This window comes from Puma concolor, chromosome C1 (assembly GCF_028749965.1).
Source record: "Puma concolor isolate L17-30 chromosome C1, mPumCon1.1.hap2, whole genome shotgun sequence".
Lineage (NCBI taxonomy): Eukaryota > Metazoa > Chordata > Mammalia > Carnivora > Felidae > Puma > Puma concolor.
The window spans coordinates 216,992,524-217,011,261 of NC_141674.1; the positions used below are offsets into that span (position 1 = coordinate 216,992,524).

General features: G+C 44.0%; 1 protein-coding gene across 1 annotated transcript in view; it reads left to right on the top strand.

The window, feature by feature from the left end:
* Nucleotides 1-18,738, top strand: part of TRPM8 (transient receptor potential cation channel subfamily M member 8) — a 96,558-nt gene that overhangs the window by 28,421 nt on the left and 49,399 nt on the right. Inside the window, exons 6-11 of the mRNA XM_086719993.1 lie at nt 299-471; nt 6,288-6,462; nt 7,583-7,650; nt 9,903-10,100; nt 14,776-14,878; nt 15,977-16,095. Of these exons, the coding sequence (XP_086576119.1) occupies nt 299-471; nt 6,288-6,462; nt 7,583-7,650; nt 9,903-10,100; nt 14,776-14,878; nt 15,977-16,095 (836 nt within the window). The remainder of the gene's footprint in view (nt 1-298; nt 472-6,287; nt 6,463-7,582; nt 7,651-9,902; nt 10,101-14,775; nt 14,879-15,976; nt 16,096-18,738) is intronic.

Here is an 18,738-nt window from a genome sequence, read left to right on the forward strand (position 1 = left end):
TTCCCTCGGCCCCTCGCATTCCCCCCCGGAGACTCTGATGCTTTAGATCCAGAGCGGTTCCCAGAATCTGTGTCTTTTTAAAAGCAGCATCTTCTAGAAACGCCTCCTGAGACCCTCTTTTCCTTCTTCTCCATACGGTCGGCCCTTGGCAAGGCCCATTATAAGGTGTGGCTGGCAGTGCTGGGCCCTGGTGCTCGCAGGGTGGAGGCTTCTTTGGGGGGGGGGGTGTGTGGCCACAGGACAAGAAAGATACTCAGAGCCAGCTGAGCATTTATCTGCTCTCTTCCCTCCTTGACAGGTGCTTGGATTCTCACTGGAGGCACCCATTATGGCCTGATGAAGTACATCGGGGAGGTGGTGAGAGACAACACCATCAGCAGGAATTCAGAGGAGAACATCGTAGCCATTGGCATAGCGGCTTGGGGCATGGTCTCCAACAGGGACACCCTCCTCAGGAATTGCGACGCTGAGGTATGGAACAGGAGGAGGTCTGGGAGGTCACACAGGAGAAAGACTGTGGCCTGGGGCTCTGGCCTGCCCACTGGGGCTCTGTGATGGAGCTAGCTTACGGGGAGGTCGGCCTTATAAGGAGCACCCTTGGGACCGACAATTAAAAACAAAGAGGACACGATCAAGGAATTCCTGAGAAGGAGTTACCAATGGATGCGTTTTGTTCATTAAAATTTCTGCCTGGCAATATCGTGTTAAAGTCAGGCTCTTTATTCTTTATAGCTGTGACCTGAGTCTGTCCCAGGAGGACTTAAGCTCTGGCCACCATACCCTTATTGCTTGGCTACGTTCACAGGAATTGAAATCAATGCTGTGAACCCTGGTTAATTTGGGATTAAGAGGCCTGTGAATAGTTCTCCCCTCAGAGTTTCCTGAGAGCATATTTAGAGAGTAATCAATACACATTTCACGTTCTAAATACAAGGTAGACCTATGAGGTTTTGTATCAAGCATGGAATTTTGAAAACAGCATTTCTAGTGAGTTGAAAACCTCCTCAAGCAATAATAGGTGATGTCTGTCTAGAAGCTTTGGGCCAGATGTTCAGAAATCCCAATTTAATCTCTACCTTCTCCCACTTGGGGCTCCTTAGAAGTTTAGGCGGAGTTTTAGAATTACTCTGGTTGTTTTTATTTTTCTTTAAATGATATTATATCTGTATTTTTGAGGTGTAGAAGGGACCGAGGAAAGCGAGGAGCCATTCCGGAGAATCTTCCAGGAGGCAGCCTGGTGGGGTGGCTGGAGGATAGGCTTTGCACACAGAGTAGACTTTTTCTAGCTACATAGTCTTGAGCGAGTTCTCTTTGAATTTTTATAATGATAACCTTGTATTATTTTATAATAATAACCTTGTATGGGACGGAATAATTGTGCAAAGTCAATGGTAGCTTTTATTTGTTATTGCCGGACACGCAGCCAGGGAAGGCAAAATCATCTCACATCAAATGCCAACTTCAGGATGAGTGCCGCCTGGTAGAATTCTGAGGACAGTGGGCAGGCTGTGTGGGAAAGATCGCATTGTTTGTCTCTCAGCCATGTTTGTCCTGGGCATCAGCTTCGTGTTGGAGAATCACCACTGTCGTGGTGGATATATTTTATATATGAATTCATAAAATCACAAGAGCAACCCCAGAAAGTAGGTACTTTATGTACCAACTACCAATCCCCCTGGATTGGAGCAATGACCACAAAAGACTTCAGTATTTCCCTCATGGCAGTTTATGAGGCCCATCCTCTATCAACAAGTAAAATGTGACGTGAGTATCTAAAGATTAAACAGAGAGTTCCAATCACTTGGGAAGCAAGAAACAAACTAGCAACCCCTTGCTAAATAACTATTGGGTCAAAAATGAGCTTTCAAAAAATATAATTGCAAGTCACTTAGAAAGCAGTGGAAATGAAAATATTATATGCAAGGACTAACAATATATGGCCAAAGCTGCCCTCAGAGTGAAATGCATAGTCCTATACCTTTATTAGCAAAAATAAAGAAAATAATTCAATGATATTAATAATAATCTTCACAACAATGAAACTAACTCAACAAGGAGTTAAGTGCTACTGTTACCTTCTCATTATAGATGAGAAGATTAAGGCATAGAGAAAGTAAGAAATTTTCTTTTTTTTACATGGCTAGTAAGTGGCAGAAACATGGTTCACGGCCTTTTAACCACCATCGTGCTCAAATTAATGGGTTTGAAAAATGACACTCTAACAAAACTTAAGAGGAGCAGGAAGAAAAAAAAATATTTGATCGGAACTAAATTAGAAAAGAAAAAAGAGGAAGAATAGAAATATTCTTTATTCCCCGAAATCATTTTAACAATTTAATTTAAGGAATAAATAAAACCGAGAATTCGAACATGATAACAAATATTGAGAAAAATTGTGTGGATGTAACATAATTGTATGCCAAAAAAATTGAAAATCTCATGGGAATTTATATTTTTCTGTAAAACTATAATTTTCAAAACCCCTTTCAACAAGAAGAACTAGAAAATCTGACTAGATGAATTATCGATGAACGAGCTTAAAGGGAAGTAAAAAGCTCCAAAATTGCTCTGGGCCAGATGGCTTCACCCAGAAAAAAATTTTAAAACTCTATTATTGGTTAATTTCAAAGATGTTTATAGTCTCCAACACATACAGAAGTGTGAGATCCTTATACATTGCTGGAGAAAGAACAGATCGGTGCCCTTTCTGGAAAACCATTGCAAAGTATATATCAAGCATGTGAAAACTGTTCATACTGTACTTACAAATATCTCACTCGGAATTTAATATTTAGACAAACAGATGATTAAAATATTTCTGACGATATCAAGAATTGACAGAAACCTAAAGAGCTGGGAATCTCAATATCAGAGGGATCTTCTGGTAGATTACTTTATAAACATGGAGGAATATTGTGGAAAATAATACTTCCAAAGGTTTTCTGATGGTATGGAAAATATTTGCAGTTTTAAATAAAAAATTATGAAAGCTATGTAAGTTAATCTGTGTGCCTAGGAAAGACAGAAGTTCCCTAAAGTCTTGATGGTGCTGACCACTGAGTTGTGGAATTAAGCATGATTTTAATTTTTTTTGTACTTTCCTGCATTTTCCATGTTTCCTACAGTGAGTGTGTATTATTTTTAAATACTCAAATTATAGCACTAGTTTGTATTCCTTTATGTGTCTGTTAATGATAATCTCTGGTGATTTACAGTGGTTTCACAGCCAACACGTAGGATCTTGTGGTTGACTTCTTTGTTCCTTTTCTGTCTTCCCTGAAAAAGAGTGTTTGGTCTTTTGTGGAAGTTGTTTACAATAACTTTGTTGACCGGATCTTCCTTTGTGGTCTCTATTCGTGGCTTACAACCCCCCCTTCCTAGTAGACGGGCTATACCAGGACCAGGACTTAGCTGGTCTGAAACAATACCACATTTCACAAACACTGAAGTTTTATATATTTTGAGGATCTCTTTTGGGCTTTTTCTCATTTTCCATCAGCTGTTTTTTCTTTTTTCTGGAGTCAGTGCTACACTTTCCAAAGTAGTGTTGCAATACACATGCATGAAAAAAGAGCTCACGCCTCTCCTTATTCTTGGTATTTAAACTTTAAAATCCCTTTGTCAGGCGTGCCTGGGTGGCTCAGTTGGTTGAGTTTCTGACTTTGGCTCAGGTCGTGATCTCACGGCTCTCATGAGTTCGAGCCCTGCATCAAGCTCTGTGCTGATAGCTCAGAGCCTGGATCTTGCTTCGGATTCTGTGTCTCTCTCTCTCTCTGCCCCTAACCCACTCGCATTCTGTCTCCGTCTCTCTCTAAAATAAATAAACATTAAAAAATTAAAAAAAAGAATAAATAAAATCCCTTTGTCAAAGCACAACCACAAAGACAAACCATGAGGCAAAACAACACAATAAAATTTCATATTCACTGAGTGGGAATCATGTTAAAACCTATAATCTGATGCAGGAAAATTGAAATTGTTGTAATATCGAGTCTCCTTCCAATGATAGGATATCTCTCAGTTTCTGCAAGTCTGTGTCTTTGAGGAAAGCTTTACACTTTTCCTCATTAAGACCTACATATTTCTTCTTAATGTTATTTCTAGTGATTATGTATTTTTGTTATTATTGTGAATGAGGTCTTCATTCAATGTAATTTTGGAGGCCGTTTTTTATATAAAAAAGGATTTATTTGTTGTTTTGAATCAAATGTTTTATGAATTCTTTTTTTTCAGTAGATTCTCTGAGTGTTCTATGTTTGCGACTATATTACTGATAAAAGTGTTACTTCTAAATGCAACTCTTCCATTTAATTATATCTTGCATTTTTTGCTTGTATTCATGCCTGGGCTAAAATGTCCAGTGTGATGTTAAATACCAATGATCATAGCAAGTATCCCAATGGGCATTCAAAATACCTGGTGTCAGGGTGGTAGGAACGAGGCTAGTATTTTCACCAGTAAATGGGATTTGGTGAAAGCTTCAATATACATGTATTTTCAGAAAGTATCGTAAGGCATCATCCTTTTATTTCCACTTTATAACTTTTTTTAACATTTATTTTTGAGAGACAGAGCGAGACAGGGCATGAGTGGGGAAGGGGCAGAGAGAAAGGGAGACAGAATCCGAAGCAGGCTCCAGGCTCCGAGCTGTCAGCACAGAGCCTGACGCGGGGCGTGAACTCAAGGCAGGATCATGACCTGAGCCGAAGTCAGCTACCCGACCAACTGAGCCACCCAGGTGCCCCTCCAGTTTATAATTTTTTAAATCCAGAGTGAATGTTGGGTACAAAGTGTCTTTTTGCATCTATTGGGTTGGAATTTTCCCCTTGAAGCCATAATCTAATGGACTTAATCTTAGAAACAATGCTAATTTTTCTTTAATAACCTTAACTGGGTTTAATCATCCAATGCTTTGTTAGGAGTTTGGTATCCTTATTCATTAGACAGTGTGGTCTTTGGCTTTTCCTTGTGTGATTCTTCCCTTGTTGAGTTTTTGGAATTAGTGTTATGTTCTGGAAGAATATAAATGGAATAGGAATGATTTGTTCCAGGAAAGTTTACAGGGCTCCCCTGTCAAGTGCCCAGAGCCCTGTCTTGCAAATATTATCCCATTTGTCATTTCCAGGACTCTCCTGATTGGAACTCCTGACTGGGCCAGGACTACTTTCAGAGGAGAACTGTAATATTTGGATTTTGTTTTCATTCTTCTTTTGTTCTGATTGAATACATATGGCGTTAGTAGGCAGTAACCTTCCTCTCCCTATTGAATCATCCCTTATAAACTTTGCTTATATTCTTGGAGTTCAGATTGAACTTTTTTTTGTTTTTAAGAGACAAAGTGACGGAGAGCAAGAGAGAGAGAGAACGAGAGTGCATGTGTGTGAGTAGAGGAGGGGCAGAGGGAGAGGGAGAGAGAATCCTAAGCAGGCTCCACGCCAGCTCAGAGCTTGACGTGGGTTTCCATCTCACAACCATGAGATCATGACCTGAGCTGAAATCAAGAGTTGGACGCTTAACTGACTGAGCCACCCGGGCGCCCCAAGATTGAACATCTTTTAATGCAACCCTAATACTCTGAGAACCAAACACCTTCGAATGGAACATGAAGGTCAGAAATTCCTTTCTTCATGCTACCCCAGCACTTGTTTATTGTATGGAATTAAGTGTTAGGACAAAATATCTCTTTAATTGCTTCGGTTTTTTGGCCTTGTAACTATGGGCTTCTAAAGAGCAAAGACTCCATCTTGTTCAATTTCTAGTCCATAGACCCTGGCAAAGGTCTTGGCATGTGATAGATTCCAGACAAATATGTATGTGTATATATCAATGTCTACCTGTATCCCCCCCACACACAAATATAAGTAGTGTATGTATGTGTGCATGTATAGATACATACACTCACAGATTTCTGTGTGTGTGTCTGGATACCAACACACACACACAGAAGCACACACACACTTCCTGGAATGCTATCAGTTTCAATGAGTTTACACAAATGAGCACAGGTCAATGGAACAAGAACTAGATTGGAAATGTGATCCTTACACGGTCACTGGCCATTTATGTGACAGCGAGTAAGTGACCCCGCCATTTTGAACCCTCATTTCTTCATGTTTAAAACGAAGCCCTGTTCCATAAGATCTCCAAGACCCTTCTGCATTTAGGACTCTGGGAGGAGACATCAGTATAGTTGGACCTGAAGGGTTAGCCTTAATATTGACATATACAAATGCTATCCTGCATCTTGGGCCACAAATCTCAAAGAGAAGTTTCTCTGTACTTTTCAGGGATATTTTTCAGCTCAGTACATAATGGATGACTTCAAGAGAGACCCTCTATATATCCTGGACAACAATCACACCCATCTGTTACTCGTGGACAATGGCTGCCACGGACATCCTACGGTTGAGGCAAAACTGCGGAATCAGCTGGAGAAGTACATCTCTGAGCGCACTATTCAAGGTCAGGATTTAGAAAGTGGACTTTAAGGGAACAATGCAACAATGGAGCAAAAGCCTTTATTTGCCACGTAGAGTGGCAAATTCTCTGTGTCTTCCCACTGCTGAGATGCTGGTGTTGAGATGTGTCCTGTTATGGAACCAGAGTACGTCATGATGTAGTAATAGACTCGGTAACAGGGACGCATTGGAGGTGTTCTCAACCTGTTTCCTTTTTCAGTGGGGCACACATGAAGGAAGGCATTTGTATTGGTAATACTCTTTCTGGAGAGAACACATAGTCATGTAAAGTTTTCACCCCTTCAAGAAAGCACAGGAGTATGCAGATTAGTGAGAGTGTAATTATTTTAAGGATACACTTGAACCTGGCAAAACTAAATCATTCACAGACGTTAGCCTTTTAAATATCAGTAAGGAATTGCAATACGACCCATGTCATGCTGTTGCTGGCTTGGGCACAGAGACACATCCGTCATGGTCAGTGGATAGGTAGTCAGTCTGAGATCTGCAGCCATCACCTCACACCCTGTAGTCAGTCTGAGGTCTGCGGCCATCACCTCACACCCTGTAGTCAGTTTGAGGTCTGAGGCCATCACCTCACACCCTGTAGTCAGTCTGAGGTCTGAGGCCATCACCTCACACCCTGTAGTCAGTCTGAGGTCTGAGGCCATCACCTCACACCCTGTGGTCAGTCCGAGGTCTGCGGCCATCACCTCACACCCTGTAGTCAGTCCGAGGTCTGTGGCCATCACCTCACACCCTGTAGTCAGTCCGAGGTCTGAGGCCATCACCTCACAGCCTGTAGTCAGTCTGAGGTCTGAGGCCATCACCTCACAGCCTGTAGTCAGTCTGAGGTCTGCGGCCATCACCTCACACCCTGTAGTCAGTCCGAGGTCTGAGGCCGTCACCTCACAGCCTGTAGTCAGTCTGAGGTCTGTGGCCATCACCTCACACCCTGTAGTCAGTCCGAGGTCTGAGGCCATCACCTCATACCCTGTAGACAGTCTGAGGTCTGAGGCCATCACCTCACACCCTGGGCTCATGGAGCAGAAGCTCCTGGTCTACCTCTTCTTGAAGTAGATGAGTGCTTCTAATGAGTACGTTTTACATTTTATGCCTTACAGATTCCAACTACGGTGGCAAGATCCCCATTGTGTGTTTTGCCCAAGGAGGTGGCAAAGAGACTTTGAAAGTGAGTCTTGGTTTGGTTTTCTAGAAGATTGATCAACAAGCGAACCCAGAAAATTTGCATTTTCAGGGCTTTGGGGCTTGTGTGGTCAATTTCTTTTACTACAGCAAGTAGGTAGTATTCTCTTAGCCACACAATTTTTCTCTAATATTCCAGAAGAGGCTTTGGAAGAACATGAATAGCCTGTATACCTAATGTTGGCTTTGGCTGTCAGCCCACCAAGGAGAAGGGTTGACATTAACTCCTAAGACAGATCATAAGCAGCATGTATGTTGGAAAACCATGGTTACCCCATGTGCGTGGAGATGGGCTGTGATCATAAACACACAGGTTGCCCCCAGATCAGGATTCCCAGACCCACCAAAAGCCCATCCACATGCTTCCTGGGCCTGCAAAGCCTCTACCCACAAGAAGGAACCCCAAACCCTAAGTGACTCTGAGATCACAGAAACTTCCTGAACAATTCTACACTTCCAAGTTGAGCAGTCAAGCAGGAATTCTGCTTCCCACCCCATCCGTGCAGACTTTGGTGTTACTGAGAGCATTTTGCCAGCAGCCAGGTATCTGCTTGACTTTAGAATGCATCAGTGTTACCACATTTTTGTCGGTGTCTCAAGGCATGCACGTCATGCTGAAGATGCCTAGTTTTAGGAGTAGGACTTCACAAGAAAGTGATTTTCAACTCCTCCTTTTAATTAATTTCACATTGATTTGCCTGCCCCCTCATTTTCCAAACTATTCTGTGTAGATACTATGATTCTTTATCTTCCACTTCCCTCCCAGAGCCTCCTCCCGGAGTTACAAGTAATTCCTGGCCAAGTTGTTTGGAATCATAACCTAGCACTTCTCTTTGTTTATATAACAATGGCCTTCTCATTCATTCATTCATTCATTCATGTGTATTTATTGAGCACCTGCTGTAAGATCTGCTACTGAGACCATTGGTAAATGAACATTTTTCAGGGAAAGCCTTATCAGGGAAACATAAACGATTTTTTTTCAATATGAAACTCTCAGTAGGTGACATGCACTCTCTTTAAGAGCAGAAGAGGAAGAGAAAGTAATTGAAAGATGGTTATGTTTGTTATCTCTCTCTCAAATTTTAGATTTGAAATTCTGATTTCCAGAGGGCCACTACAGTTCCATGGCATTTTCCCCGAGCACCTGTGCAGCCAGTAACCGTGCCCAGAACAGGGGACAAGAGAGAGGAGGGACAGCTCCCTGTCTGATCACCCCACTCCGGCCCCAGCATGCAGATACTTGCCCGCAGGGCAGGTAGTGGGGTGCAGAGCTGGGAACACCCTGGTGTCTGCCCCAGTGAGGCACCACATGCTCCATGGGTGACATGTTCTCCATGAAGGCATTCAGTGTCTCCTAAAGGTTGGGGACTCAAAGTTTCTTCTGGGCATATATATCACTTTATCTTGCCATCAAGTGAATTAAGACTCTGAAGAACGATTCCCCTCTGCCAGCCTCTGTGGAAATAAAAGCGTGGTGCATATTTATATAAGAAACAAATTTAATTTTATTCTCTTTTTGTAAAAGGGGCAAGGAAAATGATTTGGGAATTCTAAGGGAAATAGGTGTCAACATAATAGAAAATATGTAGCTGCTTGAAGGTATTTTCATACTTCATGAGTATGAATATTTTTAACCTATGCCACATAAGCTGTCAGTGATAATATTGAATACCGTTTTAGAAGTTGTCATGCAAACCTATGATGTCAGGAGTTGAAATGATCAATTTTGTAGGTAGAGATATTTTAAAGCACTTATTATGGAGAACTTAAGCTCGTCACACGTGTCCTTATTATGAGACTTGGTATTAGCACAGGGTGTAATACACCTGGCCCACATTTCTCATTCATAAACAGTTGCAAACATTTGGTTTGCTTCTGATTGAAATAAAACCCCAAAGGAGGGGCGCCTGGGTGGCTTGGCCAGTTAAGCGTCCGACTTTGGCTCAGGTCATGGTCTCACAGTTTGTGGGTTGTAGCTCCACGTTGGGCTCTGGGCTGCCAGCTCAGAGCCTGGAGCCTGCTTTGGATTCTGTGTCTCCTTCTCCCTCTACCCATCCATGCCTTGCGCTCTGTCTCTGTCTCTCAAAAAAAAAAAAAAAAAAAAAACCAGAAAAAAAACAGAGGAAAATGTGCAGAGATGTGTCAAGGTGTCTGGTCGACCACCTTGGTCCCGAGTGCGTTGTGTTGGCCATCAGTGTGTCTTTCTTCTGGCCGACTCTGTCTCCCCTCTCCCAGGCCATCAACACCTCCATCAAGAGTAAAATCCCCTGTGTGGTGGTGGAAGGCTCAGGGCAGATTGCGGACGTGATCGCGAGCCTGGTGGAGGTGGAGGATGTGCTGACGTCATCCGTGGTCAAGGAGAAGTTGGTGCGCTTCTTACCCCGCACGGTGTCCCGGCTGCCTGAGGAAGAGACCGAGAGTTGGATCAAATGGGTGAGCTTTAGGGGGACTTCCAGGTGCCGAGAAGAAGGCAGCTAAGTTCTTGGGGAGGGAGGAAGCCTTACATGCCCGACTCCGCTAGAGCTGCATTATTTTATCTATTCTCAGTGACACTGAAGTGATACTCTGGCCCAAACCAGGTTTCTCGCTGGAAATTGAAGCTCGCGTAGGTTAGATGACTTCCAAGTCTCTGTACCTGGTAAGGGTAGCATATGGGGTTCAAAGTCAAGTCTGTTTGCAAAGCTGGTAATCCTTTTACGCCCTGACTTCACCACATGTTTAGCTTCCGAATTTTGTGTGTATCAGTGGAGGGGAGGCAAGAAATCCCAGGCAATGATGTTTTAGAAATTCACTGGAGGAGTTGTTACTATGAAATGATTGCCTTTCTAAATTAATTGGCCTGTGATTCCATTCAGAATCTCTCGCCCTTCTTATCAGATCATGTAAGAAAGGTACTTACCAGAATATCTATTACACTTCTTATCACTAAGCCTATAAAAGTATTTTAACATAATGCCATGCCTCCTCACTTTTCCGTCTGTTTCATGACTGCTGTTGACCGGAATTGGCTTCCATTTTCTTGATCGCTCAGTTCATGAGAAAGCTCACGTTAATATTAGTGGGTGAATTCACCTCAACTCATTCCAGAATGGCGTTCGATGTTTAGATAGTTTTAGGAGCACAGGCTACCACTTGGGAATTTATCCATAAAGGGATAAAAAAACAGGCTATAGGCAATGAGCGGGTGATTTTAGTCATAGAGCCCATTTTGTCATGAGAGTTCAAGGTTGGATTTAGTATAAAAAATATTCCTTAACTAGATTGGCATTTCAACAGTAGTTAGTTGTGAAAGCATCTCAAAATACCGAACACGGCAAGCTGAAATCCTAGAATAGTGCAGATAATCTTGTTCATGGTAGCCTCTGCCATTATTTAAGGTAAGCCTAGACAAACCAAAGCCTTGTAAATAATGAGAAAAAACCCAGGCTTCTAGGCTGTTTGGTACTCTGTGGTAAGTTAACACACAGTGGGACCCTACTGGTCTTCTTTAATTTCATATGAGTGGGCACTTAGCTGAAATAATCAGGAAGCAAGTCCTTTCCGTATTAAGCCTTATTACCTGGAATCCAGAACTGAAAACACAGATGCATCTTCTTCCAGAGTCGGTGTTGGTGTGGAATGGCATCCTGACCCACAAATTCTTGTATGATATTCCTACTTGAATTATTGCTTTTCCCCAATTTTTTTTAACAAGGTAAAGCTGGTGGTTTTCTATAAAAGTTTGTGCTGGGATTTTCTTGTATCTTGGCCCAAGTCCAGTTAAGAGACAGACACAAGAATCGGGTGGATAGACGTTAAATTTTATCAGCTTCATTGATGATGAAGGCAAGGTTGACAGATGTGGCTTGGGGTGCAGTCATAACGGGCTTTCTTGTGCTGAGCCCCGGAAAGAGCCAGATGAGCCCACCTAGATGGAGGTGGCCCTGGATAGCTTCTGTGTCTCCTGGGCTAGGTGTGTGGCTGAGGGCAGACAAGAGCACGGGCACTCTGCTAGGAGCAGATCCCAGTGGAGACGCAGGAAAGGGCTGGCCAGGCAAGGCGAAAGTCACCAATCAGATATGTCACTCTCTCAACCTGAGTAGGAGTAAGTGAAGGGGTAGAGAGTATCACAGGGCCTAATTTGGATAGAGCTTGCTCTGCATACAAATACACGGGTAAGGAAAAGGAGGCCTCCCTCCCCGAGTGGTGGTACATTTTTGATTGTCCACCTGTTGAAACCTAAATGGTCTGAGTTGATTCCAAACATCTCAGCAGAGCAATCCCAGAGTATGCATATCAACGGCGACATTGTATGTTGAGCGCTGTACTCAAGGTGCTTTCCCTGGGTGGAAGGAAGAAATTCAGTGGTTGGGTCAAGGATACCCACAGAGGAAGGAATCGACAACTCTTAGCTTCCCACCAGCGATGGCCCTGGGTCCTCTCCAGTGACTTTCCTTCTACTCCTCATGCAACTTTTCTTCTGGAGTCCGAGCCACATCATGGCCAAAGAACAGAGGCCATCTAACAGGTCCCCCACTCTTGACAAAGGATTTTGATTTCTGCTTTAAGAAAATCTGTTACTGGAAATCTGAAACAGGCTAAAAATCAGACACATTTCACTTATCCTGTCTGGGATTCATACCTCATTCGTATTCATATCTAATATGCTAATGATCTATCATAGTTATAATCATGTCAGAAGACATCCGTCAATAATACAAAATTAGTCTGGCATTTTAATTATGCACTTATATAAAGTTTTGCAATTGGTACAGGTTTCCCAAAAGACCACGGTCAAGAGTGGAATTATCGATTAATGAATGCATACATCCAGTCAGATATTAGTTGAGCAACACCCCAGGCTACTTGGGGGTGACCTCACTGATCTTGTGGACAGCCAACCCCCAAATCTGCACTCATGGTTTCCTGACCTTTCCTGGAGACCCAGGGCACCTCTTCGCTACGATCGTGCTTTCTCCTTCTACCAGTTCAACCAGAGTTATCCCCCTGTGCCCACTCCTCACCTTCTCGAGAAGTTGACTCTCCATAGTATCCCAATCTATCAAGCAGTCTAGATACCATTCATTCATTTATTTCAAACTCATCTACGCATTTATGCAGTTGATATTTATTGAATGTATACCAGATGCCAGGTTCTGGAATAGGCACTTCAGGAAGAACAGGATACCCAGCAGGAAGAGCCCTTGTCCGCATGGAGAGAACAGAAATTGGAAAAAAGTTTAGGTTGAGTGATTACAATGTATAAGGTTGAACTGAAATGGGTGTTCTTAAGAAAGGTTACGTGGATTTGTAAGGGCACGCGCCAAGGGAGCCTGGCCTGGTATGAAAGGGGAAGGCTTCTCAGAGGAGGTGATATGGAAGCTGTGATCTGAAGGCTAGGTAGTTAGCGGGGTGAGGACTGGGATTGGAACGGCTAGAACAGCATGTGCAAAGGTCCTGAGGTGCAGGGCAAGCACGGCCTACCCCAAGGACCTATAATATGGCAACGAGGGTGGAAGCTGGAAAGTTTACCAGGGACCAAGCCAGGCAGCTTCTTGAACACCGTTTCAAACTTTGGGCCTTGTTCAAGTGCAATGGGAAGTCCCTGAAAGGTCGAATTGTGATGGGTTGTGTTCAGGAAAGTGCACACTGGCTGCAGTGGGGGGACAGGACGGGAGGAGGTAAGAGGGAGGTGTCGGGGAGGGGCCCAGTTAAGATTCCCTGCAGCTGTCCCTGGGCCCCGTCAGTTTGCTCCGTATCCATATTCACGTATTCCTTCTTCCTTTTCCTTTTGAAAGAAAAGATGTCTCCCCCTCAACTTGTGCCCCCAGAATCGTGGGACCTGGACCCCTTCCACCTGTGATTTCTAGCTGGACCCTTTCCTTCTGAGCAAGGACTGCCTGTGTGGCGAGAGGGCCCTTCCCTTCACCCCACCCCCTCCCAGCCTGTCCGTCGGGCTGCCCACCCTGGATGTGTCAGGCAGTTTTCCTTTATTTCCTGGTCACCCCTTGATCTGAGCCTCTGAACCCCCAGCACGGCCTTCCCAGGAGACCGCGGGCTGAACAGTCACCCCCTAACGTCCAAATCCGAGGCCCTGCCTGCCACACAGCTTTCATCCTCCCGACCTGGCCCGAGACCCCCCTCCCCCGGTCCACCTGACACTCTGGTGCGCCACATCGTCATTTCCAGACGTTGCTGGGCCCCCATCCCCAGCCCAGAGCTCAGTAAACCCAACCGGCTTCCTCCGCTGGGGGAGCTCTGCCTCATTAAGCTCCGGCCAAGCTCCCCAGCGCCTGAAGCCCTGGGATCGGGTTTTAACATAAAACATGACAGAAAAATCACAAAGGATAACAGCAAATTCCTTATCTCTTTCTCCAGTCACCAAGTCTTCTTGGCTGTTGTGCACATTGGACTTTAGCTTCCCGTGGGTGAAGGCCTTATGACTGCACTTGGTTTCTGTGGCTTAAAAAACTTTTTTTTTAAGGTTTATTTATTTATTTTGAGAGAGAGAGTGTGAGAGAGAGAGAGAGAGAGAGAGAGCGAGCAGGGGAGGGGCAGAGAGAGAGAGAGAATCCCAAGCAGGTTCCACGCTATCAGCTCAGAGCCCGACATTGGGCTCCAGCTCATGGACCGTGAGATCATGACCTGAGCACAAATCAAGAGTTGGATGCTGAAGTGACTGAGCCGCCCAGGCGCCTTGGTTTCTGTGGCTTCTGTCGCTCTTTCCTCATTTATTTCCTCATTCAACAATTGAGTGCCTACCGCGTGCCAGGCTTTGTGACATGCACACGCTTGTGCGTGTACACACACACACACACACACACACACACACACACACTCACCCCTAGTCCCTTGAGTCTCAGCTCTTTGCTGGGGGCTCTTTCACATGTGTGCCCTTGTACAACCAGTGCTCTGTTCTCGTCGTGGTTAAGGGCTCATTATTCCAGTTCAGAGGTTAGACGCTACGGGTACAGATGCCCTAAAGGGAGGGAAGGAGATTGGGAACGCCCTCTATGTGGTGTTTAAAAAAAAAATGGAATAAAAGGGTCTTCACCAAAAGAGAGAAGCTTATGTGCTCCTTATGTCTGAAAGCAGTTGCCTGATGACAGTGCTCTTTAAATCTTGCCAGCTCAAAGAAATTCTCGAAAGTTCTCACCTGTTAACAGTTATTAAAATGGAAGAAGCTGGGGATGAAATTGTGAGCAACGCTATTTCCTATGCTTTGTACAAAGGTGAGTAAAGGTAGCGTCTCAAGTTTCAGCTTTGTGTTGCTTCCTGCGGCTTCTAATGGCCTGTGCTTATTTCTTCAAACAGCTTTATTGAAATATAATCTTGCACTTAAGTTTGGTTATCATAGATCGGAAGCTAGAATGACTATTATTGGCCTGCTGCGTTAAATCTCCTTGGTTGACTGTATTTAATAGAACAAGAATTTTTATGTCGTTAAAATACCGGTCGAATATGATCCCAGCACTCTCCAAAGAGCTGTCTGCGACCGTGGGTTAAAATTTTCATCTGGGTCTCAGGAGTTGATAAAAGCTGTGGGGCTTTGTCCTAGGGCTCCCTGTGTACTCAGATGCACACACACTTCACACATATGAGAAAATTTGCATCCAGTTTCAGGAATTTACACACCTCCTGAAGCTTACGGATGAACCTGTTTTAAAATTCTCATCCGTGATCTTTGCCATCTTAGAATTCCATCAAGGTGGTATTACCCACAGTAAAGCAATTGTTGGCCAAGACCATGTAGAGTTGAGCCAGCTGAGTAAGAGATGTGAGGTATGCAGAGTAGGGTAAGGCACTAGGAAGTGTGATTTAAGCATTAGCCATTTATTAGCATTATTCTTGCTGTGTTTGCCAGAAAATTGGCTGTTTCAGTGTATTTATTAACATGGGATTATATTTGTAGAGATACATAGATACAGAATATATTAGCTCTGGAAAAGACCATGAGAACGTTGTTATACTATGGCTCATTATTTCATAGATTTAGATATAATTTAAGTCAGACAGGGTCCTTGAAATGTAACATTTATGGAGTCTGAATCTGTGGAAAACATCAGCATAGCATAGTTACACTGTTAGGATATGAAATGGAAAGATATTAACATTTGAACTGATCTTCATTATATACCTTAGGACATACAGAATATGGACAAGAGTGAGTACCATAGAGAATGTGGCTAAGAAATGACAATTCTGAGTGTCAGATTCTAAGAGAACATGCTTTAGAATCTCCTTTATAAATGGCTCTGATAATTGGCTGCATGGCCAATTCTGACTCTCTTTTTTCTGGCGTGTCGATTTCCTTCCCTGTCCTCCTACAGCCTTTAGCACCAATGAACAAGACAAGGATAACTGGAATGGGCAGCTGAAGCTTCTTCTGGAATGGAACCAGCTGGACCTAGCCAGTGATGAGATTTTCACCAATGACCGCCGATGGGAGGTAACAGAAGCCCTTCCGGGTTATCCCAGTGTCAGGTCGGGCCAATTCAGACAAGGTCTTCAATACCAAATCTCATAAAGCACTGTTCCACTTCGGTGCCAACCTTTACTTCCCTCATCTGTGGTTTTGGACAACCCCGTTGACTTAGTAGGATGGTTGTTGAGAGATACTAAAAATGGAAGCACTTACTGTAGGAAAGTTATCAAACCACTACCGCCATTCAGAGTTTCCAGCCTGCGGTCATGATGCGAGATGTGCTTCTCCAGTTGGGTGTGGTGGGACAGACACCGCCCTAGGCGCAGACCGGGAGACGTACGGGGACACTATGTGCAAGATGATTGGAAGGGGTTTATCAGAAGGAGCTCGACTAAAAATGGAGAAAACAGTACTCACTTTGCACCGTGTCCCAACTGCCCAGCCCAGTCTCTGGTAAGAGACTTGTCAGCGGTGAGATGCGTATGGGAAAAATAGAACAGCTTGTTTGAAGACCCGCAGTGAATGTCTTAGGAGCGAGGGACTCCGGACTCCCAGCCAGACAAGCACCTCCAATATGGAAGTGGTATGTCTGTTAAAAACGGTATTTTTTTTTCCCCCCAGTGGACTGATTCTTCTCACTGGTAATTTGATCAGAGTTGTAGGACTGCGTTTCTTTTAGCAGTGTCCTCTGGTGGCCTACTCAAGTTAAATCAGCCTTAGGAGCTCTGTTTGGTAGACCCAAGTCCCCCTTGGGTCTGCAAGGCCGTGTGCTACTTTGCTTTTGGCTCCTCTGGATTGACCAAGTCATCAGTTGGTGGGCAGTGAGAATTCACTGAATCGTATACGCGTACGCGTGGCGGGGAAGGTTTGTGTATTTCTTAACGTTCATCGTGCGCAGTCAGGCTCAGAAAACGTTTTTAAGGCCTTGTTGTATAATCGAAGACAAAGACGTGATCTATATTATATTAACACGTTATCAGTTTTCATAATGTGATGCAAATGAAGTAATGGCTTATGGGTTTTTAAATTATTCATTCCTTCGGCACACATTCACTTGTGTTTGGTCTTTGCAGCATAATGAGCCCTATTGCATGATGCAAGGCTTTAATAAGTTGAGAGAAGGTAGAATTATAAGCAGATCTAGTTAGGTGATTTGTAAACTAATCCCTGTGTGTGAAATGTTCTATTGGTGTAAGGTCAGACGGTGCAAATAAACATAAGCTTAGGCATATAGCGGATGGTACGTTCAATTTTATGGACTCACTAAAGATAGTTAAGGGTGAAGGGCATAGTGGTTATGAGAATGGACCCTAGAGGCAGCCCAGCTGTGTGACTTAACTCTGCAAATCGCTTGACCTCTCTGTGCCTCAGTTTCCCCACAGGTGGTGCGTTGGCGTCAGCTGATGCTGACTTGGAAGAACTGACCGCTAAAGTTTTAGACATTTTGTGTCATTTGCGTCACTTGTTAAGTACAGTCATTATTAAAAATTGCATAAACTCAGAATTAAATGTTTTTTAATTAAAAACAGGCAATAAGGGGCGCCTGGGTGGCTCCGTCGGTTGGGCGTCCAACTTCGGCTCAGGTCGTGATCTCGTGGGTTCGTGGGTTCGAGCCCTGCGTCGGGCTCTGTGCTGATGGCTCAGAGCCCGGAACCCGCTTCGGATTCCGTGTCTCCCTCTCTCTCTCCGCCCCTCCCCCGCTCATGCTCTGCCTCTCTCTGTCTCTCAAAAATGAATAAATGTTAAAAAAAAAAAAACTTAAAAAAAAACCCAAAGGCAATAAATAATCAAGACTCATCACTTGAGCATTATTTGACTGCATTTCTATCATCTGTGCTCTGGAGGTTGATCACGTCTGCCGTCTCTTCATGCTGGAAATTCGAGACAGTGATGTGCTTCTTCTCCCTGCTCCCAATTTTGTGTTCAGTGAGATCACACTGGTGCCTGGAAATCAGGCACAGTGGGAGCATTGACACCACAGGAATTGAAAACGACCACAAATGAGCGCCTACTTCCCCCGCAGAGATGCGATTGGCAGACATTTACCAGCACAGCACCCACCGCTCATCCGTCAACGGAGGTGATAATGATAGCGTCTACCTCATTGGATTCTTCCGGCAATTAAATCGGATGATGTTTCTGAAGCACTTAGAACGGTGGCACGTATTAAACACTACCTAAGAATCTGTTTAAAAATAAGCAAAAGCCTTTGGCATAATGGTAATGTTGGTGTAACCTTTTACAGCGCACAAAGCAGTCTCGTGGTGTTTGTTTATTTGTCCCTCACACCAACCCATCGCAGGGACGATCTCATTTTGCTGGTTAATAATCCAGGCCTCCATGGGTACCACAGGATCAAGAGTTACTGATGGGTTTTGGAGGGCCTGCTCTGCCCTCAAGTCTCTGAAAAGACATATATACATTTAAAAATTTTTTTCAATGCTTATTTATTTTTGAGAGACCGAGAAAGAGAGAGAGAGAATGAGCCAGGGAGGGGCAGAGAGAGGAGGACATAGAATCCGAAACAGGCCCCACGTTCTGAGCTGTCAGCACAGAGCCTGATGCAGGGCTCGAACCCACAAACCAAGAGATCATGACCTGAGCTGAAGTTGGACGTTTAACCGACTGAGCCACCCACACACCCCTGTAAAGATCTTGACCTGTGTT